This window comes from Panthera tigris, chromosome C2 (assembly GCF_018350195.1).
Source record: "Panthera tigris isolate Pti1 chromosome C2, P.tigris_Pti1_mat1.1, whole genome shotgun sequence".
NCBI lineage: Eukaryota > Metazoa > Chordata > Mammalia > Carnivora > Felidae > Panthera > Panthera tigris.
In genome coordinates, this window is record NC_056668.1 from 59,863,546 (window position 1) to 59,886,834 (window position 23,289).

Consider the following 23,289-nt stretch of genomic DNA (forward strand, 5'->3'; position numbering starts at 1 on the left):
CTTTTACTGGCGCCCGGTGATGACGCAGTGCTCCCTGATTGGCTCTACATCGGAGGCGGTGGTTCAGGGGTCCGAGAATCCTGCAAGCCGGACACGTGGTAACGAACTGCGAGGAGTTTGAGGGGTCTCAAGGCCAAAAAAGTTGGGAGTTGTGCAGGTAAGTCCCCCCTTTCCCTGAAAGAATGGGGACTACTGCGGGTGGTTGAGTCGCGTCGCCCCCAGAGGCTCACTGATTGTGTTGCAGTAACTGTAGTTGTACTTCTGTCATGTCTCTCCTTCCCTTTTCTGGCTCTTCTGATGGATCTTGGCTTCTCTAAATCCAGATTCTCCCAAATCCTGTAAGCTTCACTTCATCTCTGAGAGAAAAGGGCCTCCTTTCGACTGCCCTCTGCTCAAGAATGAAGTTCTCAGCCGGAAATGTTTCCCGGACGGCACAGGGTACTTGGGAGGGTTGGGAAGATCTCGAATCCTTGAGCTCAGGGCTTCGCGAGGTCTGAGGCCACTGGAGGCATGGAGTGAAGAAAAATCCATCCTTATTGATTGAACTTAGACGTACCCGGAGACGTTACCCTCTAGGATACATGGGTTCATACAGGCAGGGTGGTAGGCTTACAATGGGAGCTTTGAACCCTGCTTTGTGGCTGACCTCAGGCAACCTGTTTAAAACAGCGCGGACCCTTCATTAACTCATAGGCAAACTAGGAGTGATAGTACCTAACTCACTGGAGCGTTGTAATGATGAAAAATCAACGTAAACATAGCGCTTTGCCAGGAAACATAATGTAAAGTAGATTAGAGATGGTGGAAATGAGATTAGGGGAGCTGTGTCCTCAGACTTTTGCAGAGATCATAGGGCCTGCTCTGTAACTTGAGTGCCTGTCACAAGGGTGATGGTTGAATAAATTGTGTCACATCCAAACTATGTAATATCATGAAGTAGTTATTTTAAAAGAGTAAGTTAATTCTGTGTCTCTTCTTCAGGAAAGATACCCATTTTCTCCTGGGAGAAAAGCAAATTGCAGAGAAATGCATACAGTGTAGTGTATTTCCATTTTTTATAAAAAACATCCACTCCCATCTATGAGTACGTTTAAATGTTCTTATGAGTATGGAGAAAGGTTGCAGAGGCTGGGAGAATGGATAAAGGAAGAGAAGGGAAAACAAGGACAATAATAAGAACACTATAGCAAAATGGAAAATAGGACTATAAAATTGTATGGTAACATTACAGTTAATGTGTGAACATTGCACATGATTATGGACAAGATGGGACTCCTAATAGGCTACCAGCCTGTTAGAGTACAACATCTAAAGCCAGACTTCGGTGATTTAAGTACTGGCTCTGCCACTTTGCAAATGGTGACTCCGTTAGCCTTCAGTTTTCTCATGTGTAAAATGCATTTAATAATCACATCTGTCTTATGAGGTTGATATGATGGTACGTTTTATCAGGGTTAATATGTAAAGGACAGTGTATGCCCAGTAAATGTTATTTACTGAAGTTACTATGTGAAATTGTTATCTTATATTGTGATTCCTGACATATTTCGGTTTACTTCTACCATCTTATTTTGTGTTTTCTATTTTTGATGAGCTTTTTGGTCTCATCTCTTTTTTGCCTTTTATTTATAGCAACCAATTTTTCTTTATCATCTCCCATCCTTCCCCAGTGAGTTCAGAAATTATGCATTCTGTCATTAATCGTTTAATGGTTACTTAAAAATTTTTTAACACACATACTTAACAGTTTTACATTATTCATTATCTCTCCCCTCCTCCCAAATTGTGTAAGGATTTTAGGGTACTTTTCCTCTGAATAGTCTCTGTCTCATCTTCTGTTACTGTTTTCTAGAATTTTAAAGCCTATCATTTCTGTGTGTCTTTCTGAGTCAAGTCAGCGCACCATATTGTTTGGAAGTCCTTCAGAATTTTTTCTAGGCATATACAAACATTTTAGAGTGTATGTGTACATATGTGTTTATAAATATGTATGCAATTTTTCTTTAACAAAAATATGTACTCACCTAAGCTTGTCTCAGCGTATTGCAGTCATCTGTCCATGACAGTCTGTAGAAAATTCATCTAATACACATTTAGAAATCCCTTCTCTCCTGAAGGAATGCTAGCGGTGGAGGGTAGTGTGGGGAATGTGTGGCCCTGGAAGCATTAGGACTGGTATAGTACTGCCAGAGGTGTGGGGAATTTTTGTTAGCCCTTGTGAAGGCACAGATCCATTGACAGCTTATCAGTTGTCCTTAAAGCCATAAAGGTTTTTCCTTGAATCATTTCCAAATGGTTTTTATAATGGTTTTTCCTTAAGACTTTCCCAGGAACTCTGTAGAAGTGAAGTGTGAATGTATATTTAGAAAAGCATCACACCACAAATCTTAGAAGATTCCTACAGTGAGTGACCCACACGGAAAGGGTGATGAAGGCAAATAAAAAGCAGTTGATATTTTGGAGTCTGTTGGTTTGTTTCTTGAGAAATTTGCTTGGTTTGGTGGATTATATCCCTCCCAAAGCATTTTTTAAAAACATATATATGGGCGCGCCTGGGTGGCTCAGTCAATTAAGCGTCCGACTTCGGCTCAGGTCATGATCTCACGGTCCGTGAGTTCAAACCCCATGTCGGGCTCTGTGCTGATAGCTCAGAGCCTGGAGCCCGTTTCAGATTCTGTGTCTCCCTCTCTCTCTGCCCCTCCCCTGTTCATGCTCTGTCTCTCTCTGTCTCAAAAATAAATAAACGTTAAAAAAAAAATAAAAACAATAAAAACATATATGAACATGTATATGTGTGTATTTGTATTTACATTACTCCATAATAAAAACTTTTTGTATTTGAGCCCCTAGAAAAAGGATGCACTTATAAAAATTACCATAAACTGAACAGTGAAAAGGAAGGTGTGGTTCTTTTTCTTCCAGCTCTGGACAAAGTTGTGTGTTATTTTTTTAAATGTTGATTTCCAGCTGAAGGTCATTCTCTAATGCTTTCTTTAGAATTCTTAATATTTGTATCCATTCTCACAATACAGAGAATCACTGACAATAGCAGTTTTATCTATTACAATACTTTTTCTTAAATGTAGCTGTCTACTTTTCCTTGTTTACTTTTTTCTTTGGTGACATGTCGATTTTTGATCATTAGGATGTGTGGACAAGATCAGGCTCCAGGGTTTGCCACACAAAAGGACCAGGGACTAGTCGCCAAGATCCCTGATAAAAGTAGTGTTAAATTGCTTATGAATTGCATATATGCTCCATGTGGTTTCTCACCTCTATTTGGACGCAATATAAGAACAAATTGGGAGATAATCTCACCTCTCAGAGATTATCTCTGTTTATCTTTTGATGTATATTGTTCCATGTAGTTTAATAAACACCAGGATGCTGATTTGGAATGTGCCTTCTTCATTTTTTTTTTTTTTTTAGTGTTTGTTTATTTATTTTGAGAGGAGAGCACGCATGCACAAGTAGAGGAGGATCAGAGAGAGAGGGTGAGAGGAAATCCTGAGCAGACTCTGCCCTGTCAGCCTAGAGCCTAATACAGAGAGCTTGATCCCATGAACGTGAGATCATGACCTGAGCCGAAATCAAAAGTCTGACACTTAACTGACTGAGCCACTTCAGTGCCCCTGGAACCTGCTTTCTTTATGTAACAACATGTTAGGAAAAATTGCTATGTTGCTTAGCACTCTCTCAAATTAGAAAAAGAAAAAAATGAATCAAATCAGTAATCAGTATGGCTTACATAGTGTGGCCTTCCTCTATATACATTTTAAAGGCTGAAAGTTAGCCTTTGATGAAAAAGTGCACACTCTTTCCATGATTAGTCTTTACTCCTGTCCTTCTGTTTGTTTGCTTTTCTTCAGCACAGACAAAAATTCCGTGACTGAATTTAAATATGGTTGATGTCATCATTTTGCTTTAAGACTTGGAGAAGGTATCTTATTCTGTTCAGGTCTTTTCCCATTTCTTTCTTCCTGCTATCTAAAACAGTTGTAGGCTGGAAGTAGTAATAAATATGCTGTCATTCATCATCTTGTAGGTTACTTTCTTTGTAAAATGCTTAGCCTTTAGATGTCATGGAACCCCTGAATGTACTGTTCTTTTCTTATCAGGACCTAGAGGAATCCCCCAGAATGAAGCTGAGTCTTACCAAGGTAGTTAATGGCTGTCGCCTAGGAAAAATAAAAAACCTGGGCAAAACAGGAGACTGCACCATGGACATTCCAGCCTGCCTTCTGTACACCAAGACCGGCTCTGCCCCACACCTGACCCATCAGACACTGCATGCTATCCACGGGGTTCCTGCCATGGCTCAGCTTACACTGTCCTCACTGTAAGTGTTAGATCTGATCATTTAAGTATCAACTCTGGCAGCAGCTTAGATACCTTAATAAGGTACAGCAAAAAGACTTTTATATAAATATATAATTTATTGTCAAGTTAGCTAATATGCAGTGTATATGGTGTGCTCTTGGCTTTGGGAGTAGATTCCCATGATTCTTCACTTACATAAAACACCCAGTACTCATCCCAACAAGTACCCTTCTCAATCGCCAGCATCCATTTTCCCCGCCCCCTGATGCCTGATCCCCCCACTCCCTTCCACCCTCAGTTTGTTCTCCATATTTAAAAGTCTCTTATGGTTTGCCTCCCTCTCTGTTTGTAACTATATATATATATTTTTTTCCTTCCCTTCCCCCATGATCTTCTGTTAAGTTTCTCAACTTCCACATATGAGTAAAACATGATATTTGTCTTTCTCTGACTGACTTATTTCACTTAGCATAATACCCTCCAATTCCATCCACGTTGTTACAAATGGTAAGATTTCATTCTTTTTCATTGCCGCGTAGTATTCCTGTGTGTGTGTGTGTGTGTGTGTGTGTGTGTGTGTGTGTGTGTGTGTACACACACCACATTGTCTTTATCTGTTCATCAGTTGATGAACATTTGGGATCTTTACATAATTTGGCTATTGTTAAAAATGCTGCTATAAACATTGGGGTACACATGCCCCTACAGCACTCCTGTATCCTTTGGATAAATTCCTAATAGTGCTATTGCTGGGTCATAGGGTAATTCAATCTTTAATTTTTTGAGTAATCTCCAAACTGTTTTCCAGAGCAGCTGCACCAGTTTGTATTCCCATCAACAGTGCAAGAGGGTTCCCTTTTCTCCACATCCTCGCCAACATCTGTAGTTTCCTGAGTTGTTAATTTCAGCCACTCTGACTGGTGTGAGGTCGTATCTCAATGTAGTTTTGATTTGTATTTCCTTGATGATGAGCAATGTTGAGCACCTTTTCATATGTCTATTAGCCATTTGGATGTCTTCTTTAGAAAAATGTCTATTCATGTTTCTGCCCATTTCTTCCCTGGATTTTTTGTTTTTTGGGAGAAAAGACTTTTTTGATTATATGTACAAAAACTTGTAGATTTTTAGAGTGAAATCAGAGATACCAAATATTATACATTATCTGACCCTAATCTGGAAGCCACAGGCCAGACGTACATACCAGACCTGCTTCACTATTCTGATCCAACCGTGCCAGTGTGGTGGCTTTCATTGCCATTACTCCCAGAGGTGACAGGCAGGGAATGCTAGGTAAGAACTAAACTTAGGCTCTAGAGTCTGTCTTCATGTACCAGCCTCAAACTTTTCCCTTTATCTGCATATGTACTTGCTAGTACTATTTTATGAAAACAAAACTAATGGAGTTAAATCATTTTATGTAATGTACATACTGACTTTATCCTTCACTGAAGAACATGCTATATGGTGAAATAACTCTGCAATATTGTGTTAATAATAGGGGAGGAAGGAAATCCGGGTATTGGAAGCACTTAATCTTTGCCAGTTTCTGTTCCCACAGAAACACTTATAAAGTGAAGACCTATGCTCTGGCTAATGAACACAGCCTAATGAGTTGGGACTCTTGAATAATGGCATGCTTTGTTGTTCAACACTACATTTACTGTCAGCTGTTGCATAGAGTATCTGTAGGACAATTCATTATGTATTTTTCTGTTTTGCTCATAGGGCAGAACACCATGAGGTCTTGGCAGAATATAAGGAAGGAATTGGAAAGTTTATAGGTAAAAATTGTTATTTGTGTTTGTCTTGTGATGTATTAATTTGAAGTTTGGAGGTGCTGTTGACTGATCTTTCATTCAGACACTTACTTATTCATTAATTTAATGAGCACTTATTGGGCATCTGAGAACCACACATTGGGGATTCAAAGATGAAGAGCAACAGTTGCTTCCCCAGTGGAACTCAGAGCCTGTCTGGGATAAAGATTAATAGGTAATTGTAGTAGGATGCAGTGACCGCATTTGCAGTATTAGGAATATGTACATGTACCATGAGAGCCCAGAGAGAGGAGCACGTAATTTGCTGTAGGGGGTACGTGTGGAAGGAGGTCGGACTAAAGAAAGGATTCTTGAGAAAGAGGATGAAGGGGTATCTCAGCTGAGTCCAGGAAAAGTAGGAGTTACCCAGGTCAGGAGGTGGGCACAGTGGTGGAAGTACACACGTGTGGGCAGACACACCAGGCACAGAACAAAGACCCAGAGGTAAAAAGCTGCATGAGACATACCTAAGATTCAAAGCAGTCTAGCATGTTTGAGCCTAAAACATAATGCAGAAGACCAAGTGTTTACCTATAGCTATATTTTCATGTTAATATTTATTATCTTTTGTTCCAGAAATAGGATTTTATATGCAAATGTATGTGTCCATTTGTTTGTAGGAAAGCTTAGCAGTGCCAGCTTGAGAATCCATTCTTCTGTAGACAACTTTCTCCTGAAGCTTTCTCCCAATATCTAAGACTCACATAAGTGAATGAAAATTTAGTTCCCATCGGTTATTCAGTCCTCTGCTTCTGAGGGAGACTTCATGATAACTTGGTGGTAGTCACAAGGCCTTGTATTTCAGTAGAGGAATTTATGTAATGTTTTCCTTGGACTGAAACCAATTTTAATTTTTTTTAACGTTTATTAAGAAAATTTTTTTTAACATTTATTAATTTTTGAGAGTTGGAGGGAGACAAAGCATGAGTGGGGGAACGGCAGAGAGGGAGACACAGAATCCAAAGCAGGCTCCAGGCTCTGAGCTGTCAGCACAGAGCCCAACGTGGGACTCAAACCCATGGACTGTGAGATCATGACCTGAGCTGAAATTCAACATTTAACCAACTGAGCCACCCAGGCTCCACTAACGTTTATTTTTGAGTGAGAGAGACAGACAAAGCATGAGCAGGGAGGGGCAGAGAGAGAGGGAGACACAGAATCCAAAGCAGGTTCTAGGCTCTGAGCTGTCAGCACAGAGCCTAACGTGGGGCTCAAACTCAAGAACCATGAGAATCATGATCTGAGTCAAAGTCAGACACTTAACTGACTGAGCCACCGAGGCACCCCTAGACCGAAACCAATTTAAGACCAGCTTTAAAGTATACAATTATAAATATATAGTATAAATACATACATATATATGTATTATATATGTAATTAAATATATAATTGAGTGAAAATAGCTAAATAAGCTTTCTAGGGATAACCATACTAACTGAAATTATGGAAATAGGTGGAGAACTGCAGAGTTGTTTTTTGTTTTTGTTTTTATTTTTTAGTTTGCTTTATTTTCTGGGTCTTTTTTCAGTGAAATCCTTTTTTAAGTAAAATGCAGAGTTGCATATGAAATTTAAGCACATATGGTTTAGTAAGCACTTTTTTGGATTTTTTTTAATGACAATATTTTTGAGTAAACAACCTAAGAAATTGTCATCTTGAGTCAATGAAACTTACTGAGAATTTGATCCATTTTCAATATCCTGTAGCTTACCTGTAATTCTGCCTCAAGGTCCCATATTGTGGGATGGCTTGCTTATTAATGAGATTACCTTTTGACCATATTGTTTTATGTTTCCAGTAGCTAGTTCCTTTGGATGGTACCTAGAATGAACATACTTGATATCAAATTTTTCTTCAAAACAAATCAAGTAGGGTCAATGTGGCCCTAAACACTTATTGTATCTCATACTTCAAGATGTACTTTTTTTTGTAGCAACTCATTGGTCATTGGACATGAACCTTTAATTCTTTTTTCAGATGAGTAGGTTTTAAAGGTAACTTTTTCATTCATGTTGACAGGCCTCTTATAATTCTGAGATCGGATATGAACAGTTTACTATGTTTAGAGGTGCTTTATCCAGCAGTACACTTATAAAACTGCACTCTGTTACAACACAGTGTAATTGTTGATGTAAGTGCTTTCAAGAGTTCTTTTCTATGTCTATACAGGCATGCCAGAGTCGCTCTTGTACTGTTCCCTGCATGATCCAGTCAGCCCCTGCCCAGCCGGTTATGTAACGAACAAGGTGTGTTCTCAGAAGGGCTTCCAAGGCTGCAGCTTTGTCCCAGATAGTCAGCCTATTGTATCCCTCCAATGCTGGATCCCACTGTCTGGGTTGCTAGCCCATTCCTGACCCCTTTATACCTTTTCCTTATTTCTGTGAATATAATGGGAGGTGTGGTTTATAGGAATTAGAGTAGGGCTGCCTGTGGATGGAGTTAAGGTAAGGAATATAGATCCTCAGCATTTTCATTGTTGCAAAAAATTGGGGGATGAAGGAAGGTCAAGTACATGGCGAAAAAAAAAATTGCTATGATGATAGAAAGCAATAATTTTTTTATGCCATGCTTTATTTGCAGTTTTAACAACCTCAGGAAGTGCTAGGGAAGTTGCTGATGAGTGTTATCACATGTATAACTATATATAGTAGAGTCTCAGTGTAATACTGCTTGCTTTTAGAACAGAATTTGAAAAAGCTGGGTGCACAGCCAGAGATTTTAGCTAGTGAAGAACAGTATCAAAAGGACTTCATTACAAGTTTTCACCTGAGACATGGCACATTGGTCTTGTCTTTGAGGACTACATTCTGGCAAGGCCTCGGTATATACTGCTGCTTTACAAATGCAATTACTTTTCCTGTACCCACTTTATTGATGTCAACAATATCTGTTAATCTTGACTAAGTATTTTAAATTATTCTTCTGCTTTAAACTTTATTTTGTAATTTTAATCCAAAAGATGATATTTTTACCTCTGTTATCTACCCCATTTGTAAAGGAAAGAGGATTTATTTAAACAGTGTTTTGGTTTTTTTTTAAATGTTTATTTTTGAGAGAGAGGGAGAGACATGGAGTGTGAGCAGGGGAGGGGCAGAGAGAGAGGGAGACACAGATTCTGAAGCAGATTCCAGGTTCTGAGCAAGCTGTCAGTACAGAACCTGATGTGAGGCTCAAACTCACGAAACATGAGATCATGATCTGAGCCGAAGTTGGACGCTCAACCAACTGAGCCACCCAGGTGCCCCTAAATAGTGTTCTTAATTAAGCCTTAGGCCAGAATAAAAAGATGTATGTGGCTTCCCCATTTATGTCCTTGTCAATCTCTTCTAAGAAGAAAGATACTGTAGAGGAAGGAGTAACCAAAAAAAGAACATTATATAGAGATGCTTATGTATTATCTGACTTACTTTTTTTATCTGTATCTAACTCAAGCTAGTAAATACTTACTAACCTTCAATAATATGTAAGGGTCTAGACTAGGCTTTTGGGGTACAAACATGAATTGAGATATTCTAGTCAGAGTACTTATAAAAGTATTTATAAGGTACTTATAAAAGTATTTCTCATGAAAGAAATAAGTACAAATTACTGTAAGAGCTTAGAAGAGTGAGTGATGGATTATGCCCAGATAGGTTTGGGAAGCACAATACAGTAGATGATATTTGAATTCTGTCCTGAAGGATGCATAGTATTTTACCAGGCAGAGAAGAAGGGAAGGGCATTTCAGCCAAAAGGAACAATGTGATCAAAGACAGAGAAAGATTGAAGTCTGTGGTGTATTTAGGAACAGCATGCATGGGGTGGGGCCTCAGAGAATAGAAGACTGGACTAGAGAAGTATAACAAAGAATTCTTGGGGCTAGCTCAGAAGCTGGCTGTGTGGCCACCAAAGGGTTCTCTAAGAGCTATAAGGTCCTTGGAGAATTGGAAAATGGTGCAGGAAGCTTCTTCTACTCACCATATCTAGGATATTGAATTGCTACCATATCTCCATTTGTAAAGAGGAATTAAATTCACTATTGCTTTACCATTTTATTATTATTCTTTTTATTTGCATTTTGTTCTTGCTGATTCCTCATTATTTTGTTCCCTGACAGTCTGTGTCGGTGTGGGGTGTTGGGGGACGAGTCGAAATGACTGCTTCCAAGTTCATGGCAATTCAGCAGGCCCTTCAGCCAGACTGGTTCCAGTGCCTCTCAGATGGAGAGGCATCTTGTGAGGAAGCAACTTCCATAAAAAGAGCCAGAAAGTCTGTTGATCGATCACTTCTATTCCTGGATAATTGTCTCCGGCTGCAGGAAGAGTCAGAGGTAAGGCTGTACCGCTCACCACTCCTTTCTGTTTGAAACTGTCCCTTACTTAGGTTCCTTTTCTGCTCCTCCTCCCGCTTCTCTGCTTCTCACTTCCTGGTCTCTTTTATTCTCCTGTTTTCTTTTCCTGAACCATAACTATTCTTGCTCTCTAGGATTCTGTCTTAGGCTCCTTTTCACCCCACTCTGGATTTTTTCCCTGGGCAGCTTTCCCTTAGTTTTAATTGCTGAATAATTCTGAAATTTCATGTATAATCAAGATCACTCTGCTTAGCTTCAGAATTGTATAAAGTGGACTTTAGCCGAGTTGTATTAGAATATCCCTCACATGCACCTCAAACTCAGAGTAACCAAACTCAGTATCTGATCTCCTCAAACCTCTTGTTTTCTTCTGTTTCTCGGTTTATAGCAGCCACCAAGTTCCTCAGCCCAGAAGTTTGAGTCTTTCAAGTCTTCGTTTAATACCCAATTTAATATCCAACTGTCCACTCCTTCTTGATTCCTAGGAATCCTTCTTGATTTCTAGGATCTGCCTCCTCCTCCCCATCCTTATCACTACCTTGAGGCAGAATAACCTCATCATCTCTTATATGGGCAGTTACCTTTTAATTATTCTCTCTGTCTCTGGTGTCATTTCCATCCAATCCATCTTCAGCTCTGCTGTCTGAAAAGTCTTCATAAAACACGAATATGAGCCCATAAGAACTTCCTGAAAAGAATTTAATGACTTTCCATTCAGTGCTTATGTGGCAGGGACAGCCTGCTGTGACCTGGCCTCTGCCCACTTCTCCAGCTCAGGACTGGCTGCAGCTGGCACTCTGGACCTTCTCAGTCACTTGCAGTTCCCAGCAGTGTTACCCTGTGTCATTCTGCTGTCTCTGTACATGGACTTCCTTCTGGGCTGTTTCTTTTTTTCTTATCTCCAGTCGTATTCCTTCTCTTGCTTCCAGATCCAGCTCATTCCATTACATTCATTGTTCTAGGAAGCTGTCCCTGACCCTTCCGGGAAGTTCTGTTCATCCTTTGCCACCCCTTTAATTTGTATGTGGCCATATTATATAGCTCAGGTTATATTGTAGTACAATGATTTCTTCACGTGTTTGTCTTTATTACATTGTGACCTCCTTAAACTCATTTTCTGAGCATCATTTTTGTCTCCATCATGTAGCAGAATGCCTGACATAAGGAAGGCCTCGATAAATGCTTGTTGATGGTAGCTGGGTATGACAGGGTAGGGAGGATGTAGCTGTGGCAGGAAATCAGAGATCCTGGGTGCAGAGTGAATGAAGTTCACTAGGAGAGAGCAGAGCTAGTGGGAGAAGAGAAGGTGTGACCACAGGGGAGAATTCAAGCATTGACACCATTGATGTGGAGGAATCCTGAGCAGTGGTTAGGTCCCACTGTGGCAAAGCGCATTGAGTCTGAAGAACATTGGTATCTTAAGTGTACCAATAAAAAATGTAATTGGCTACCAACGTTAGTGTACATGAAATGATTAGAAGAGACCTTAGTTGTCATTCTGAATAGAACGCTCAGTATCTGCAGTAAGAGTTCAGCGTGGGGACATTGCCGTGGGTCCTAATTGTTAGCGTTGCTCACTAGCAATTGTTTTGAGCTGGTAATTATCCTTGTAGGATGAGTAATGTTTCCATGAGTAGAAAGGAGGACAGGGAGTGTGACAGCATGATTATTAGAACAGCTGGATGAGCCTCAAGCCCCTCTTCCATGCTAGTCAGCCTTACCATTTCACATTATTGCTGTGTGTTGGTCCCTCTCTCTATCCCTATAATCATGCTATTGTCTTGACATGATTATTACATGGTTATTACTCTTACATGTGTCCCATTTTTTTCTTGAAAGGGAACTTTTTAGTACTATTATGTACAGGAAAAGCAACAGCACACACTTAGCCCAATTTGGTGACCAGTTCTTTAGCCTTTGCCTTTTCCAACTTGGCAATGCAAACCACTGACTTTGGACCCAGGATGTTGCCTCCCCAGTGATGGCGGACCTCATCATATCTGTCATTGTAATTGGTCCTGATGGCTTCCAGCAGTTTAGCCAGAGCTCCTTTGTCTTCTGAGTTAACCTGTGTGAAGGGACAGTGGTGCAGGTCTTCCTGTGGACCAGATGCCCCACCTGGCCTTCCCCTTGATGATACAGTATGGAACTCCCATCTTAGGACACACGGCAGGCAGGAAGACAACCAGCTCAATGGGACCCATATCATGTGCAGTCACTACCAGCTGAGCCATTTTGTTTTCCGCCAACGTGGTAACAGTATTAGCCCCAGCTTGAGGGACGGGCAGCCTCTTAGTGGAGACATCCCCTATGTTGGCAGCTTTCTTAGCCCAGGCCTACAATCTCTTTCTTCTCTTGCTTTGTCTGGTCTGTATTTGTGGGCCAGCTTAGGCGTTGAGTAGCTGTGTGGCCATCCAAGACCAACGTCCTGAGTGGACTGGTTAATTGTGGGAGGTACTTTTAGACGTTTATAGAGAAGAGCCCTTTGCTGCTGCAACTGGATATAGTTGCAACTGGACAAAGTGGGTGAGGTCCCTTTTGGGCTGGATGTCCTATTTGATGCCAAAGTTCTTGGGCCTTTTCTGAGACTGGGAATTGACCACCTTCTTGGCCTCCTGCTTCTTCATGACAGCAGAGGCCAGAGCCACCTTCCCCTTAGGCTTCTCTCCTTCCAGCATCTTGGATGGCTGGAGGAGAGAGCACCTATGTTCCATTTTAGATAGTAAGTTATATGATTATTCTTTTTACATCCATGAAAGGAGGTTTTCCAGATAGGGCTGTGTCAGTCATGGAAAGGGGCAGGCCTGTGTAACTGCCTACTTTGTATGTCTGCATACCTCTTTTCCTCACTGGATCCTCTTACTCTCTCTCTTTTTTTTTTTTAATGTTTATTTATTTTTGAGAGAGAGAGAGCATGAGCAGGGGAGGGACAGAGAGAGAGGGAGACACAATCCAAAACAGGCTTCAGGCTCTGAGCTGTCGGCACAGAGCCCAATCTGGGGCTCAAACTCACAAACTGTGAGATCATGACCTGAGCTAAAGTGGGATGCTTAACCAACTGAGCCACCCACGCGCCCCTGGATCCTGTTATTCTGAATGCCCTTAAATACTTAAATACTGTTGCTGGCATTCTTTTCTTTATATATTTCCTAGGCTAGGGATGGCAAATGGGTTTCATCCCAAGGTGCTTGGAGCTGTGCCTGGGTGCAGCAGGAAGAGAGTTATCTGTCAGCCATGTCTGCCATGGGGAGTGGCAGCAGCATGCCAGGCATCTGCCGTTCTAGCCGGGCAGTCACATTTGTATCACACATGTCTGAAACTTTAGGTCTGTATACTTAGCGGCTGATACCTCAAACTCACAATGCACAAAACAGAATGATCATCTTGCCTCACCCTCCACTGTTTTCCTAGAATTTTCTATCTTTGCTCTTCTCATCCTCTCTCTGGACTTCCAAAACAGGAGCTAGGAGTCATCCCAGACTTTTCCCCCTCTCCTTGGGCAACTAATTGGTCAAGTTTGTGGATTGTACCTTCTGATGAGTTTTCAGATCCTGCCCCTCCCCTTCACCCACTGCCACTGCTTTAGTCTGGGTCCTCTTGGTCTTTCATCTGGATTATTAAAGTTGCCTCCTACCCATCCTTTAGCCATATTCACTCTTAATTCATTTCTGTACACAGCAGCCCAAGTGTTCCTTCTGTTTGTGTCCCTCTTGCTTAAACTGAGAAGTGAAATTCCCTTTTCACAGCAATCTAGGCTCCTTCCCCATTCCTCTCTTCTACCAGAGAGCCACTGTCAATTTGCATTTTTCCATGCAAACCTTACTTTTTAGTTGCATATACATAGTGTTTACATATATACATGACTATATGGGGTTCTTATTGCACGAATATGGTCATATGCTCAGAAGTGTGCTTGTTTTGTTTAGCAGTATCTCAGAATTTCATTTCTTATCAATGCCTATGTTGCTGTATCCACTGCATTCTTTTTAAAACACCTGAGTAGGAAGACACTATGAATGTATCATAATTTATTTAGGGCTTTACTCTATTAATGTATACTTGTTTCCAGTTTTTCATTATTCTAAACATTTTGTGAATATAGCTTGGTGCTTATGAATGAATATACTCGTAGGAGAGATTCTTATAAGTGGAATTTTAGAACATAGGATTAAAGCATCGACATTTTGACAAGTTTTGTTTCGTTGGCCCTCCCAAAAAGCAGAACTAATTTCTACTCTTCTTTAGTTATCAGAGTATGTGTCATTTCTCTAACACTTTTTCCTCCACTGTGTCACTATCTGTCTTTTAACAATTTTGTCAGTGTGATGGGCAAAAACGGTACCTAATTGTTGCCAATTTGTATTTCCCTACTGGTGAGGTTTAGTTAGCTCTCCATATGTGTACAGGGCATTCACATTTATTTTTCAGAAGTTCCTATTCACATTCACATATTTGCCCAGATGTCTGTGGGTTGTCATTTCCTTAGAAGGTTTGTTGGAGGCTTTTCTATGGTATAAGTATAGTATGGTATCTATTCCAACAAGCAGTGAGTTCTCCTTTGCCTCTCAACTCCTTTGTTGAGAGTATGCTTCACTAGAGAAGTTTTGATGATTTTGTACTCAAATATGTTAGCCTTTTTGGGTAAGCTTTAGCTTGCTTAGGTAGGCCTTTCTTGCCCTAAGATTATAAAAACTTGAATATATCTTTCTGATACTTCTATAATTCTGTTTTTATGTTTAGATTATAGGGCCCTGTGGGATTTGTTTTTGAAGATGGTGTGCAAAGTAGTTTTTAGTTTTTCGCAAATGGACAGTTAGTTCCCAACCGTACAGTTCTTTTCTTTTTTTAATGTTTATTTTTTAGAGAGAGAGAGAGACAGAGAGACAGAGAGACAGAGTGTGAGTAGGGGAGGGGCAGAGAGAGAGGGAGACACAGAATCTGAAGCAGGCTCCAGGCTCTGAGCTGTCAGCACAGAGTCCAACACGCGGTTGAACCCAGGAACCGTGAGATCATGACCTGAGCCAAAGTCGGACGCTTAACCCACTGACTCACCCATGTGCCCCCCAACCATAAAGTTCTTAAAGTCATCTCTAAGAGACTTGGAGGTAACCTAAATTGTACTTGCTCGGGGTTAATTTAATCTAAGCTCAAACATGACTATATGTGCTTATTGCCTCAGTTTCTACTCAGTCTTTTCTTACTTATTTGGGTGGCTTTCAAGTTGTGGTTTTTGGAGCCCTAAAGGTTCTTGGAGAGGAGGGAGTATCATCCTCCTTTCATGCTTCAGCTGTAGCAACTGCACTGAGAGCTCTTCTATCTCTTGGTCTTCCATGTATAGTCCATTTAAGCGAAGGTTTCCACTACTGGAAACAGTTAAAGCATCCAGTCTTTTCTTCCTATAGGTCCTTCGGAAAAGTACCATCATTGGTGTGATTGAAGGTGGAGATGTGATGGAGGAGAGACTGAGGTCAGCACGAGAGACAGCCAAGCGGCCCGTAGGTGGCTTCCTTCTGGATGGCTTTCAAGGGAATCCCACAACCCTGGAAACTAGACTGTACTTGCTGTCATCAGTCACTGCAGAGCTGCCGGAGGACAAACCCAGGCTAGTGTTCAGTTAGGACGCAGGCCAAGTTTCGTGGGCTTCAATGCAGGGGTGCTGGTGATTGTGTATTATGCCGAGTCTCTACATGGGCATGTCTTTTGATGAACTGATTATGCCTTTTCTGGGCTGAATCTGCTCAGGCTGACTGTGGGAAGAGTTTCTATCACAGCTGTCCTGCCTTTGATTTCAGAATATAGACGAGGACAATTGTCATGTGAACTAGTTTATTTGATCCTCATAAGGGAGGGCAGGTGTTGTACTGTTTCCCTTCATTTTTGTGCCAAGTGCAAATATTCTTCATTATAACATGGCCCCTGGGGACAGGAATAAAGTCATATAGGACTGTGGCCTTAATCAAGGGAAGTTAAGGACAGATCGGGGGTGCCTAGCAGAACGAAGGTGGGCTGTAGTAATAAGAACCTGGAAGAAGTTCTTAGATTTGAGGCATGTAGTAACTGCCATTTTTTTTGAAATCAAGGGTACTGGCATCATTAATAGGGCTAGTTCTTTCCATAAACAGGATTCAGTATGTACTGGTGTAGAGAGGTGATCTACAAGATTTAAAGCTAAAAATCCTAAGGTTCTGAGTACAGCTGATGTCTTTCTTATTATACTACCGCCATTTTTCTTTTTGTTTTGTTTTGTTTTGCTTTTTAATCTCTAGTTTTTTGTCCAACGTGGTGTGAATATTTATGCTTTTTTCCCTACACACCTGTTTAGAGGTTTGATTATGGGATGCTGCTTTATACCTCTCGGGCTTTTGGATGCTATATAGTATATGTAAATTTTACCACTTTAAAAAAATCCCAGGATAATTTGCAATAAAGTGTATGAATCTTATGGACAGCGTGATGAATTTTTACACATGTATACAGCCCTGTAACACAGAGTTGAACAGCCAGAACCACCAACCCTTTGCCAGTGCAGCCAGAACTTCCCCCATCGTTTTAACCTGGTTCTCGTGTTCATTGTTCTCCCTCCTGTGATTATCTTGTTCTGGTGCAGATAACAGTCCAGCACTAGTATTTCCAGTCATTTTCTAGACTTCTTTGAGCTAAATGCTCACAGATGTCTGTTACAGGATTTGAGTGCTGGGATTGTTTTTCATCCTATATGTGTGTAGAAATACCGTCTTTAGTTGGAGAGGAGTTCTAAAACATTAGTTGAAGGAAACTGTAGTCATATATATAAATGTTCTGGTTGTTTAATATTACATAAGATTTTTTTGGACTTCTCTTAGAAATCAGGGAGTCTGTTAGCTTTTCTCTGCCAGTTCATAAAAGGGACTGTGGGTAGAAAAACAAAGAAAAGCAGCCAGCCAGCCAACCCTGATCCAGGGTGTCTCCCCTTCTTGTTTTAGTGGCAAAACCTGGTTGAGTATGATTAACCCTCCCAGAATGCCTTACCCATTACCTCTGAAAATACCACCTCATTCCATGTAGACTTTTTATTAATGGAGAAAATACAAAGAAGAATAAAGCCAAATAGAGTTTTAGATCCTGTGGGCAGAGTTCAAATTCTGAGAGCGCGAGTTGCTTTGTAAATGAACCTATGAAGAATACAACAGATAAAAATGTCTTTGTTGAACCAATTATAAAAAAGAAACTATAGGTAAAATACAGTTAAGGCATGGAAAGTATTTGAGGGGGAAATAAAGCACACAGCTTTGTACTTTTTTTTGTTTTTTAATCTTTTAAAAATTGTGAAGTATAGTTGACCTATAGCTTTGCACCCTTAAAAAAAATCTGTGTAGTGGATAGATAGACTGTAAAGTTCAGTTGAAGACTAGGGAGGCTGTTCAGAAGGAATTGGTGGGGGAAGGAAACTAACTTTTACTGAACTTCTCTTTGGGACTTGAAACTCCTCTGTGTGTTTTTACAGTTAACTCCTTAATCTTCGCAACACATCTGTGAGCTATGTATTATGCTTTTGTTTTTAAAGTTAGAAAACTAAAACCCAGAATGGTTAAGAAACCTCCCTAAAGTCACACAGTAAGTAAATAAAGGGCAGAACTGGGATTCGAGCCCAGGTCCCTCTGCTGCCCAAGTCCTGCATTCTTTCCACCACACCTTATTATCTGTTGCCTGCTACACAGTCTGGCATTGTCCTCACGTCAGTGTTCCTACTGTTGTTTTCACAGGCTCATCTGTGGAGTCAGCCGGCCAGATGAGGTGCTCGAGTGTATTGAAAGAGGAGTGGACTTATTTGAGAGTTTCTTCCCTTATCAAGTGACAGAGCGGGGATGTGCCCTGACTTTCAGCTTTGATTACCAGCCGAACCCTGAAGAGACGTGTAGGTTTTCTGAAGTTAGTCTCTGTGATAGCCTCAAGTATCTTCTATTTCCTCTTCATTTTTGGCTTGAGTCACAAGCCAGAGATATGTGCATACTGTAACATCAGCCTTTTATAAAACTACATTTTTGTTTCTTATCTATACGCTCTGGCATGTTGGCACACAAAACCCGGTCGGTTCTTAGTGCTATCCCTGTAGCTCATCAATTATTTGGAAGTGATTTTATAGTGAGCAGAACCAAGAAAAACAAAACACTTTCTATTAACAATTTGAAAAAAGGAGTGGATAGTGATGAAAATCTAAGAACAGAAAACCTTTTAACTGCTTACTAAAAGTTAATTCAGTTTTTCACAAAAGAGTTCTTGTCTGCTTTTTGCCAAGGCCATGCTATCAAAATACGGAAGAGTCTTACCCCATCTGATCCTAGTGTCACTTTCTCTTTTTGGGGTTTTTCACAGAGATGTGAAAGCTGTTTTCCTCTGCTAATATTGCTTTGAAGTACCACCATCTTCTTTTATTGTTTAGTTAGAAGTCAAGAAAATCAGTTCCAGAGTCTGACATTTAACTGACAGTAGGAAAAGAACTAGGATATGGGCTACGGGTGTCGGGCTGGGGTCCCAGTTTCTCGGGTGGCTGTTGCATGCCCGGTCTGCCCGCTGGCCTTCGCAAGGGGCTCTCCCTTCCCGCTTCCTGCTGTCCTTTGAGCTCCTCCGTCACCACCAGCCTTACATTGAACTCAGGCCAGAGACTTCTTAAAGGTTCACTTTATTCCCCAGAAGTTATTAAAATTTCATCCAGAAGATGTTATAGTTTTATAAAGCAAACTAACCATTAACCGAAATTGAATTATTCTGGAAACAAATTGGTTTGTTCAAATTCTTATATATAGAAGGTCAGTTTTACTGTCTTTTAAACTGACCAGAATATAATGTATGCTGATGAAAAAGCATACCACAAACTCTATAAATGTTCATTTACAAGCTTAATTATTTCCATAAAGACATGGATAACTGTTATTCTGTACCATGAATATGTAAAACTGTACAAAGAACCCGATACTGAATTCTCAGGAACACACAAGTTCCTTTTTGGCTAGAGAAAGGTGTTTCTTCATGATTAGGAAAACTGAAACAGTTTGAACATTTTCCATTAAAGTATTATTAATAATCATATTTGTGTATGTGTGTGTATAGTAAGTTAAAGTCTTTTGCCAATTACAAAGTGACAATTGCAAAGGAGTAAGTTGCCTGTATAGGAACTAATATAGTTCCCCCTAGTGACAAGAATTTTGCAAAAAGCCAGGGTGTTGTTGCAGTTTTCCACATCAGCATACAAATTCATGGCAGCAAAATTATAACAGCCTCAATGCTGAGGTCACTTCTCTCTTTCCTTTGATCTAGACAAAATTATCTTCTTAGTGCTATCTGTTTATTCTCCTTGGGCCAACCCTGAACTTGTTACTACTCCTTCCCAGTAATACTTCTCTGCTTGCCCCTGTTCAAGACAGCTGGCTCTTTGCATAGTAACTGGTGTTTCTCTTATAAATCCAGGAACATTCTTTTCTAAAGAGTTCAGGGGAACAACTCAAGTCCCCATTTAGTTCTGGATAATCTGAGTTCCTTCCAGGGACTCCATACAGAATACATAAATTAAAACTATATTCTACTTTTAATCTATTTGGAACATAGGCAGTTACAAAGCACAATTTGCATGTACATTTTGATGAGACATAACTCCCAACACACACACATAGATTTCCACCCGCTTCCAGGGGCTCCTGGGTGGCTCAGTCGGTTGAGTTTCCGACTTTGGCTCAAGTCATGATCTCACAGCTGGTGAGTTCGACCCCCGTGTCGGGCTCTGTGCTGACAGCTGGGAGCTTGGAGCCTGCTTCAGATTCTGTGTCTCCCTCTCTCTCTGCCCCTCTCCCACTTGCATTCTGTCTCTGTCTCTCAAAAATAAGTAAACATTAAAAAAAAAAAAAGATTTCCACCCCCCTCCAAACACACACACACACACACACACACACACACACACACACACACGCGTGCACACACACACACACGTGCACACACACACACACTCCCTGTTTTCTTAAAATCATTCCTTGACAGTAAGATTATATATTACATACTTGTAACCATAGTTTGCTTAGACATTGTTGAATCTCCAAGTTTTGATAATCTAGAGAATGTCAGTGATCATCTTGGTCCATATTACTACTTTCCTTGTGTCATTTCCTTAGGATAAATTCTCATGAGTGGAATTACAGAGTCAAAGGGCATAAAATAGTAACTAGAATAAAAATCTCCCAATGGCCACTCTTTATCTGATTTTCATTCAAGACTTTTTGTTGATTTGTCCTTTAGTATCACAACAAAATGGGACACAGGAAGAAATAAAATACGCAGATCAAACAAAGAAAATTAAAACAACCAGTTGCAACCAAGAAATTACATCATTTGAAATTAATCTGAAGGAAAAAAAGTAAGGAATTTTTTTAAGGTTGGATTTTGATGTCTGACTTTTTAATTTCAGTCTGTTTTAAAAGTTTATGTAACTGTTCCCTTTTCAGTTTATGACTTCATAAAATATTTATAGTTGGATATTATTTGGGCCTTCAAAAATTCAGTTCCAGAAAAACTTTTTTTCTGCAGATGAATTTGTGTACTTTGTCTTGTCAGAAAACCGAGGCTAGATAACTGTTGTTTTAGAAGAGCTGTCAGAAACATTAGGCCAAATACATTGTCTGGTGTCTTCTACTCTTTCCAATTACTTTAAATAATGACAGAGCAAGATAAAGATTTCAAGATAAAAAACAACAAAGTGTTTAAATTCTAAGGAACTTAGGTCATCTTGGTTATATACAGATTATAAATCTTAATAAAAGATTTACCTCTATAAAGAATGAACTAAGAGATCTTGTAACTTTGTATTTGGCCTAAAGTGGTAATTATTAGTGAACCAGTGAGGGGGTTTTCTGTGAGTTTGGTACTCTCACTTCTGTGCTGGAGTGTTTTTGGTCTTATGTAAAGGAGCACTCTAGGGATTCAGACTTACTTATGTCTATCTAGTAATAGTACAGACTTGAAAATTTATGAAAGAATATGAAAATCCTAGGTCTAATCTATATTCTACAGGGGCTTCTTGATTGTAGGTCTGAAATGGTGATGTTTACCACATTTAACTTCTTGGAAAATGGCCAAGGAGATTCATTTCTGTTTTTAAAATGCTAGGGTAATATAAATGGGTTACTACTAAAATTCCCTTACATTATAGATTTAACTGGAAATTGTAGTTTTCTTATTGCCAGCACTAGACCTAAAGTTCAGATCCTAGCACTGCTCTTGACTCTGTGACCTTGGTCAAGTTGTTTAACTTAAGACCTGATAAAAAGTGACACATGTGGTGCTTAGTATGTGTCCAGCAGTGTCCAAATCCTTTGCTATATCAACTCATTTAATTCTTGCAATAAGTCTCTAAGGTAGGTACTGTTATTACACTTATTCCCATTACAGATGAAAAAGTAAAGACACAGAGGGAGGTTAAATGACTTGCCTGAGTGAGTTGAGCAAGGCATCAAACCTAGGTGTGGTAGCTCTGAGGCCCTTCCTCTTAACTCCCCCCCCCCCCACCCCTCCCCGCCGGCCAAGATTAAGTGAGACAGTCTTTGTCAAAGTGCTTTGTAAACCACAGGAATCTATGCAAGTGAAAGGTCATATTGTGTCTTCGGGTCCTAGTTCTGGTGGCGAGTGGGAAAAAAGTATCATTCATCAGAACAGCGTTTGCTATCATTGTGTGCCTTTGCAGTGTGACCGACAAAGCTCGGCATGAGGGAGTGATCACATGACTCTCCTGATGCTCCTGTGTAAGCCTCAGTCCAGGAGGTTATATCTGTCAGAAGAAGACTCCTGAGTCTCCTGACTCATGCTCTGTGTTAACTTTTCACTTCGTTGTCATCTTAAGCAGGTGACCGGCACTACATTTGCCAGTGATGTTATTAACTATTGGTTATGTACCAGCAGAATAGATAGCAGATTTCTTATATTCCTCACTTACTGGAATATTGTTGTAACTTCCTTTCTCAGGTACCAGGAGGACTTTGATCCACTTGTGAGAGGGTGTTCCTGTTACTGCTGTAAGAATCATACTCGTGCGTACATCCACCATCTGCTGGTGACCAACGAGCTATTGGCTGGAGTCCTGCTTATGATGCACAACTTTGAACACTATTTTGGTTTTTTCCACTCCATCCGGGAAGCACTAAGAAGTGACAGACTGGCACAGTTGAAAGAGCTCATCCGCAGGCAAGCGTCTTGAGACCTGGCATACACAAATCAGACTCTTCACACTGAGACTGCCCCACTGTTGTCACACAGGAAGAAGAGAAGGAGAAACAATCTTAGCTTTAATTATTTGTATTTGAGAATAAGGTCTATGCAAATAAGGAATGTTTGTATCAAACTCTGCCTCCATGAGAAAGGAGATTTCATATAAAGACTTAAGTGACCCCAACTGATCAGAAAGAATTAAACCATGACCTTTAATATTTCAATGCTAACTTTTTTTTTTTTTTTTTTTTTGAGAGAGAGAGCGCATGTTTGCGCATGTGGGGGCAGGGGCAGAGGGAGAGAGAGAGAATCTTAAGCAGGCTCCATGCTCAGTGCAGAGCCTGATACGGGGCTCGATCTCACAACTATGAGATCATGACCTGAGCCAAAATCAAGAGTCAGACACTTAACTGACTGAGCCATCCAGGCGCCCCTCAGTGCTAACTCTTTTAGTCAATGGAGATTCGTTTAGTCAAAGACGAAAGCTTTAGATGAGAAGGGACAGCCTTGAAGTGGGGTTGATGAGATTGTGTGGGTTTGTTGAATTGGATTAGAGCTGGAAAGGAGATGATTGGTCATGAGCAGCATGACTTCTGT

The 23,289-nt window shown here is 40.4% G+C and overlaps 1 protein-coding gene, 1 long non-coding RNA gene and 1 pseudogene across 4 annotated transcripts in view; 1 reads left to right on the top strand and 2 right to left on the bottom strand.

Annotated features, from left to right (window-relative positions):
- Positions 1-22,916, top strand: QTRT2 (queuine tRNA-ribosyltransferase accessory subunit 2). 3 transcript variants are annotated; one of them, XM_007098634.3, is made up of 9 exons: positions 1-157; positions 4,119-4,339; positions 6,046-6,101; positions 8,307-8,383; positions 10,234-10,446; positions 15,870-16,069; positions 18,210-18,361; positions 20,731-20,848; positions 22,450-22,916. In XM_007098634.3, the coding sequence occupies exons 2-9, from the start codon at positions 4,140-4,142 to the stop codon at positions 22,679-22,681; spliced, it is 1,248 nt and encodes a 415-aa protein (XP_007098696.1). In that variant the 5' UTR covers positions 1-157; positions 4,119-4,139; the 3' UTR covers positions 22,682-22,916. The 3 variants fall into 3 exon arrangements, with proteins under 3 accessions (XP_007098696.1, XP_042813128.1, XP_007098698.1); XM_042957194.1 differs by having other exon boundaries at positions 15,870-15,934; XM_007098636.3 differs by lacking the exon at positions 4,119-4,339.
- Positions 12,353-13,145, bottom strand: LOC102955109 (annotated as a pseudogene).
- LOC122230753 overlaps positions 16,732-23,289 on the bottom strand; it is an 11,973-nt gene continuing 5,415 nt past the window's right edge. Inside the window, exons 3-4 of the long non-coding RNA XR_006207826.1 lie at positions 22,421-22,726; positions 16,732-17,618 (exon numbers count right to left, since the gene is read on the bottom strand). This is a non-coding gene — a long non-coding RNA (uncharacterized LOC122230753). The remainder of the gene's footprint in view (positions 17,619-22,420; positions 22,727-23,289) is intronic.